The sequence below is a fragment of the Beta vulgaris genome, chromosome 1 (assembly GCF_026745355.1).
Source record: "Beta vulgaris subsp. vulgaris cultivar EL10 chromosome 1, EL10.2, whole genome shotgun sequence".
Lineage (NCBI taxonomy): Eukaryota > Viridiplantae > Streptophyta > Magnoliopsida > Caryophyllales > Amaranthaceae > Beta > Beta vulgaris.
The window spans coordinates 22327056-22334876 of NC_079202.1; the positions used below are offsets into that span (position 1 = coordinate 22327056).

At 34.2% G+C, this 7821-nt stretch overlaps 1 protein-coding gene across 1 annotated transcript; it reads right to left on the reverse strand.

Annotated features, from left to right (window-relative positions):
• Window positions 1–1715: 1715 nt before the first annotated feature.
• LOC104899269 (bZIP transcription factor 50) lies at window positions 1716–5931 on the reverse strand. The gene is made up of 3 exons (XM_010686435.4): window positions 5227–5931; window positions 3102–3319; window positions 1716–2393 (listed from the first exon to the last, which is right to left on the reverse strand). Exons 1-3 carry the CDS (start codon window positions 5664–5666, stop codon window positions 2134–2136), a joined length of 918 nt encoding a protein of 305 aa, XP_010684737.2. The 5' UTR covers window positions 5667–5931; the 3' UTR covers window positions 1716–2133.
• Between the last annotated feature and the right edge of the window lie 1890 nt (window positions 5932–7821).

Here is a 7821-nt window from a genome sequence, read left to right on the forward strand (position 1 = left end):
TTTCTCTAATTAATTAGTGTTTTATTGTTAATCTTGCAACCTGATCAATTGTTTGATTAAATATTGTTAATATCGAGTCATAGATCGAGAGATAGTACTCTTTAGAGGCTTACCTACAATTAGCAAATCTGATTATGTTGAGCGACCGTACTAGCATATGTTGATTTGAGAGTGTTACTGCCTGACTAAGGATTAATCTGTGCTCTAGATATCTGATTGATTGAACTATTGATGATATTTTGATAGATTATAGTTATAAACATGGTGAACCATTACCCTAGATCCTTTTTAGTTTGATTTTCCTAGTTTAACTAGTTTAGACTTCAATTCAGATATTTGTGATCTTGTTTAGTTTCTCCATACCTTAGAAACTATATTAAAGCGACCATCTCTATGTGGATTCGACCCTACTTACCCTACTACATTGTTAGAAGGTTTTGTAGGAATTATTTTTGACAGGTGTACGACAGCCTATCACAAACCTTCGAATTTCTTCACGAAAAGGCTCAATCTTTTTTGATTTGTACTTTGAGGTTGTATTCCGATCCTTTGTTCATGTTTTCTCTTTTTCAGTCTTTCAACAAGATAGGATCGTGTTTTTCTAAAATTCTGAGCAACAACACCAGGCTTTTATTGCTGGATTTGCGATGGTTGGTGGTTCAAGGGTAGGGAGGGGTAGAGGTGGGGGTGGGGTGGGTGGTTTTCGGTTGGTGGGGGTGGGAAGGAGGGAGAAAGTGGTTAGGCGGTTGTGATGATCTGGGTGGAGGGAGAAAAAAAAAAAAGAGAGAACTTTTAATCTTTTTATACCAGCATTTTTTACACACTATGCGTGCGTATAATGTTAACTTTTATGATTTTCTTAATTAGTTATTAATCAATGTTACAAAAAATTTGATTTGTAAATATATTCATAATTACTATTAATTTTCTAACTATATTTTTCTTAAATTAATGAATCAATGATTTTTTTTATAGTTATTTGCTCATCATTATTCAAATATATTATCGAGAGAGAAAAATATACAGTAGAAGAAAGTTTGTGCCCAAATAAAGTGGAAAAATTTATGTTGGGTTCAATCGTTGAAAAGATTTTGATTTACATAATAGAGATTATTGAAGAATAATCAACATTTAGGTTTTGAAATATAATGAGTATAATTATTAATACGAAATTCAATTTTTTTTATTTTTTCTTTTAATTGTGTCAATCAAATTATATTGTCGTTTTAAACTTTTAATAGAGTTTTTCACACATAGGTAAAAAGAGAAAATCATTCTCCTTGATTTAATATTTAATTGAAATTTCAAATTCAATTCCATTATTAACTTGTTTAATATATATGGCAAGTAGGAGGAAAAAAATTATTTAATATATATGATAATTTAGATTCATTAAGGATATATTAGACTTTTTAAAAAGGGACACCATCTTCCTCCCCCTTCATCTATATAATAGAAATAATGAAAACTAACTAAGGTAGATTAATTAGGACTTAATTATAAACTCAAACAGATAATAAACTTAATTATCTTTAATGACTGATAGGTTACCTTTCCTTCGTCATTAATGATACTCTGTACATTTTTTCAAATGACGAAGGTATATAATACATTTCTGAAACAATGAATATATATAACAAACAATCGAACTTATCACAAATATTTGGTGCAAAAACCGTATTTATAATTGCAATAATGATCATATAGCTCTCCTCTAGACCAATATGACTTCACAAGTTCTTATTCCTATAAAATGTAAAATCCATCTTGAGTTTCACAATAGAGCAAGCAACATAAAAGATGGAAAGGGGAGGAGGCGCGAATAAAATACAAAAGACGGTAGGATTGAAAGATACACCAGCGTAAAGTGTTAGTGTTATAAAACTTTGCTGGAACAGAGGGATGGGGTGGTGGGGTTGGGGGGGGGGGGGGAAGGACATTGCTGCCTACAATATCTTTCTATTAGCATAGCCTCTCCCTACTTCCTGAGCATAAGTTCAAGCTAAAAATCGACTATCACCAAAGTTTATCTTTCCATTAGCATAGCCTTTCCCTACTTCCTGAGCATAAGTTCAAGCTGAACATCAACTTTCACCAAAGTTGGAAACAGCCAAGAGATGGAAAGAGAGGGTATCATATGGACAGCAGACCACGATCAATAACAGACTTCATCTTGATCCTTGAACCTCTGCATCTCTTACTCTTCATGAAAGAATATAACAGCCACAGTTCAGTGACCTTCATTCGTTTTCCGTTTGTTGCTGCGCTTTCCGGTTCTTTTCTCTCCCCGTTTCCTTGTGGAACTGCATCCTGACTTAGCAGGGGCATTTTGGGTAAAGGGAGCAGGCACATGTTGACCATTAACCAAACCAGGGAAACCAACAGCAGGGATTCTGTCAAGCAAAGGATTCAGAGGTGAGATAGAAATGCCAAAAAGATGACAAGTATGAAGGTATCTCAATAGTCACAGCAGAAACCATTCAGAGAGATGCCATTTTGATATGAAGCATGCCTAACTCCCCCCACACACAGACTATGAGGGCCAGCTCAATTACGATGGAGAAACTATAACTGGAGACAGATAGGGCTTTTGAAGCGATATTATATGAAAAACATTTCAAAAACAGTAGTACAACACCAACAATGAAGATCATGTATTATATATATGAAGTATAGCTAGTAATATTAAAATCAGTTACGGGGCCTGTGTGACATCGCTATGGCCTATGAAGAAACCATGTTTCAGACGAAGATAGGATACAGATGTATGAATAAAGGTCCTTCAATTAAGGCCACACAACAGTGAAAGGATTTAAGCATGCAACAAAAGCAGGAAGAGGAGACTAGTAACTCACAAAAATCTACAGCATTGCTCTGGAATGATACATATATTTCCATATCCTCACTCACAGAAATAACGCAATCCAACCAAACACGCTTCAACTGCTAAATTCATCGTATTCTAAAGATTAACAAGGCGGGCCAGTGGCCACAACTTTCTAATATCACAGCCACAGGTTGCAAGAACATGATCTCGATCGAGCCAAAAGATAGTACTCCTAATAAACAAAACAATTTAAAACAGGATGAGAAACTCATACCCAACAAGAGCACGGCAGACTCCGGCTTGGCCACGGAAGCACCATATGCACTGCCCAAGGAAATGCGCAACATCTGATTCTCGGCATAACAACACTGAAGCAACCTCCCCAATCTCCTACACTCTGCTTCCATATAGCGGCTCTTCATCTCCAGATCCTTCACGTATATCTTTTTCCTCTCTCTTGACCTCATTGCTGCATCTCTATTTCTCAGCTGTCTGAACAACACAATCACCGCACATAAAAAATGACTTTCTTTCTTTCAATCAAGCAAAATTTCTCAGTACCACTGATTGAGCAAACACACTCACCATCGCAAAATTCTACTAACTACTTCAGCACATGGTGATATCAGTTCTACAATAAGAACATGTAACCTTAACCCCCTTAGGTATAGGTCAAAGCAAACAAAATTATATATTCCCTCCATCCAGTTCTTTTTTTTGATGTTCCTAGTTTGGCTATTTGGTGTCCTAATAAGATTCCAACTAGGTTACACTTTCTCTATTCTGAAATAAGTGAAACACTTCTCACAAAGAGTTCACACAAAAGAGAGAAGTGTTTCACTTATTTCAAAATGGAGAAAGTGTATTCACAAACAAAAGTTTCTCAACTTTTTGGTATACTTACTCCATCTACAAATCGTTCATTGTTGCAGTGATCTCTAAACCATAAACAGCATTCAATTATTTAATAAATTAAAGTCCATCTCTAGTAGATTATATAAGGAGTGCATATTGATTAGTAGTTAAGTTTTGTCACCCGTAGTAATCTAACAACAACATGCAATGATTAACACGAAACTGTAAACAAAAGGTTATGTCTATTTTATAACTCAACACTTGAAGAGTTTGATACTTTGATGTTCACCTCCTTCGAAGAAGAAAGGTTTCTCCTACTTGTTGTCCTCCTTAGAGAAGTTTGCTCTAGAAGGATTTGGTGTCATATTTTACAAGGAGATGCTTACTTGTAAATCAGATCATTGACAAAGGCCCTTCCTTTTTATTGTTTAAAGGCCCGGTCCTGAGCATGGGCGAGAGGGGCTCCCGCCCAGTCCCAGAAATTTTAGGAGCCCAGATCTAATAAGCCAAAAATTTAATGGAGTAAAAAGTCAGAGTAAGGGAATAAACAACAAAATGAGATTAATATCAAATCAATTTCCAATTCAATACCTCGTCAATCCAACCAATTGTCTATTTTCCAAGATTATATAAAGTCAGTCAATTGTGCTATGTTAATTAGATTCTTTTTTAACTAAAATATATCCTGCCATTTTAGTTTAGAATTCTTATCGAATAAAAATTTATCCTGCCATTTCCATAAATGCGGCAAATCATATTGCTCCTTCCCAGAAAACAAATTCAAAATAAGTATTTGCTTATACAAAATCAATTCTCCAACTCCTACTGATATTGCACTCCATCAATCTGTCTTATGCTTAGTTGTTTATGTGTCCAAAGGGGTGGGTAAAATCCTCAGACTTCTGTAAATATATGGAATTTTATTCATCTTGTAGGCAATTGGCTTGTACACAATAGAAAATAGGAGTTATAGTCTACATTGGTTTTTTCATGTTGCTGGTGATGACTTGATGATCGTTAATTTCGTATTAACATACATGTGATGGATACTGTTTGATGGATATTCTGTTTATTAATTACAATCGAATTATATAACCTTGAACTTGCAAATAAATGGACTTAGCCATGATCAAGCAATGAGAGTTTCTCTTGTTCATAAAATATGCACGCCATGATCGGTTAAAAGGTACAAAACAAACCGTAAACTATTGTATTCTTAAGGTGTACATGTGTGCATTGTGTCTATTCAATTTGTTTATAGTAGCAATTTTAATTTAGGAATTGTTGTCCACAACTAACTTATGCTCTCTTTTTTTTCGAGAAACTACCTTATATTTTAATGTGAATGGCAAAAATTGCACATCAAGTTCAGAAAAAAATTACCATCCGGGTCGGGCTCAAATACTCGTTTTTTATGACTTATAGAGAGCATAAGACCATGAGTAAATAAGATGAGATCGTGCATATAGTTGAAATGCATAGAAGATAGCTGAAATGCATAGAAGAAACACAAAAAAGGGTGAATATTGAGTATTGAGGTATACCTTTTACGTTTCTTAGATAGGGGATCACTATCAGTATCATCAAGCTCCAAAACATCATCCTCAGACTTATTATTCGATTCAAAATTGGGGATATCTTCACCACTATTATCATTATTATAATTACTAGTAATCTTAACATTAACCTCAGAATTGGAGCAACTAGGCGAACTCTTATCCTCCAACGATTCCCGTTCATCAGACGGCTGACGATCCTCCAAAGGGGAATCGAGAAGTAGATCAGACCACATAAAATCATTACCCAATTCTACTCCTACTCCTGCTTCTTCATCGCCGTTCATCAGCAATTCCTCGATCCATGAATCAACGGTGTTGATTGCAGTTCCAGTATTTTCTTCTTCCAAAGATGTTGAAACGTCTTTGAAGATATCAAATCCATCTTCTTCGAACATATGTTCCCAGTCGATTTCATTCAACTCCATTCGAATTCAAACCCTACTTTCGAAATCAAATAAAAAAATTTATACAAAAATGAAAGGAAAAGAAAAGTCTAAAAGATTATCGATGATTATGCATAATGTTGAAGCAGGGGAGAGAGAAAGGTAGGAATTTTACTAATCTATATTGCAGAAATAATGACGATTGTATAGTTTATATATTTACGGGGATGTTAATGTTTCCAGTTTCCTTCCTTGAGAAGGAAAAAGAAAAAGGACGAAGAGAAAACGCGGTATTGTTATGTGGTGAATGGTGATGCAAACATGGGAAATAGGAATAAAATGATGGTTGTGATTGTTTGATTGTTTTGATGGGATTGGAAATCAACGGTGATGACTATAGTATGGTTTCTAGGTGAAGGTCCAGCATGTACCGCGACACAAAGGATCCGGGGAAGAAGGTGTTGCATCACTCGCCCAATAACAAAGCTCCCTGCTGATGACATGGCAGCCTTGCGGTCTATGTCCCTACGAGCTACACGGCAACAAGACTACTAAACAAAAATATCATGCATCTTTTGAAAAAAACAAAAAAAAAACAATCCCCTAAAAACACAAAATCTTGTAATTTTTTTTTTTGTAAGATATTTTATTGGTATCCAACATAGCAATAGAATTGTTTCTGCTAAGAAATTGAGAAGGCTAATGTGTGCTGAGAGACTTGATGTAGGTCCCAAAAAGGTATGTCTGAGCTCCGTTATTCGTACATCGGAATTTTGGAAAACAAGGTTAGCCTATCCTAGGGGTGATCCCGGGATCGCCCCTTCGACGCTCAATTCAGTAAATGATTAAGGTAGAGAGAGAAAGTGATCAATGTAGAGAGAGATGCTCTGGGTTTTGTAGCTTCGAATTGCTTACCTTTGTCTGATGAGACAACCCTTATTTATAGAAGATAGGAGCCCCAATAAATGACGGTATATGAGTCAGCTCCAGCTGGTAGAGAATTGGCTTTCCTAGATATAGGGATATTTTAGTAACTTTGCCATAGGTGGGCTGATCCAAGAAATGGGCCCAAACAGGAATTTTTTTGATTTTCTAATTAATCTCTAATCATAGATAGGATCAATTGTCAAATATAATACTTGCTTACGTGATGATAACACAATTAAGGTAAATAATAATATTAATATTTAATAAAAATCTAAAATTTTCATGTTGGATCCCTATTACATAATTAATGTTGTGTTGTTAATTTGAAGTCAGATGCTATTCCTTCCGTTTTTTTTATTGATGTTCTTAGTTTGATTTGTATATTTATCAATGTACATCTTTGACCATTAATATATGTAATTACGTATTAGTAAAAAATTATAGAAATATAGTATTATTAAAGTACTCATTTAGATGAATTAAATATGACACTACATAATTATGTTTTTTTTATATGTTATTTCTACTAGTTTTATGACTCGTGCATAATGCACGGGAGTATTTATTGCTTTATTACATATTTAAAGGAAGTCATATATAAACATTGACTTAACTTCTCGTATTACACGAAATCATAAAATCATAAAGTAAGGTGATGAATAAAAATTATATATATAAATGAAATTTCTAAATCAATTTATATGTTTGCGAATACTTCCTTGTAAATTACATTTGTTGTATTTGTGTCCAAACTGTATTCTTTATCAAACGGAATGATATTGAGTCCTTTTTTGCTCGTAACTCTGGAAATGGCAACATAAAGTTGTCAATGGTTGAAAACATGTCTCATGAGATACAGGCCTACATGATGTGGAGATTGCGCTTGACTTTTAATTATAGTCATAGCAAAACAAATCACTATGGGAAATTGACCTCTCTGAAATCTGATAGGAAATTGAGTAGAGTCAGACGAGGTTAGTGTCATTCTTAGGATAAATAGCTTTTCCTAAAATCATGGTGGTGAATATTAACTTGTGATATAAAATTTCATAATCGTGTTTTGAGATTATATTTGAAACTGACTTATAATCCGTGTGTTAAGTAGCTGATGTAGTTAATAGAAATAGTCTTTGTTATGCCTATATGTTTAAAAAGAGTTGATAGAAATAGTCTTTGTTATGCCTATATGTTAAAAAAGAGTTATAATCATGGTGGATCACATGACACACCTATATGTTTAAAAAGATTTGATAGAAATAATCTTTGTTAT

Bases quoted from the DNA above. Each gene is read 5' to 3' on its own strand.
- LOC104899269 (XM_010686435.4), bottom strand. From the start codon at position 5,666: ATGGAGTTGAATGAAATCGACTGGGAACATATGTTCGAAGAAGATGGA. The intron at 3,320-5,226 runs GTATACCTCAAT...TGTGTTGTTCAG, and splicing joins CTATCTAAGAAACGTAAAAG to ACAGCTGAGAAATAGAGATG. The intron at 2,394-3,101 runs GTATGAGTTTCT...TTTGCTTGACAG, and splicing joins GTCTGCCGTGCTCTTGTTGG to AATCCCTGCTGTTGGTTTCC.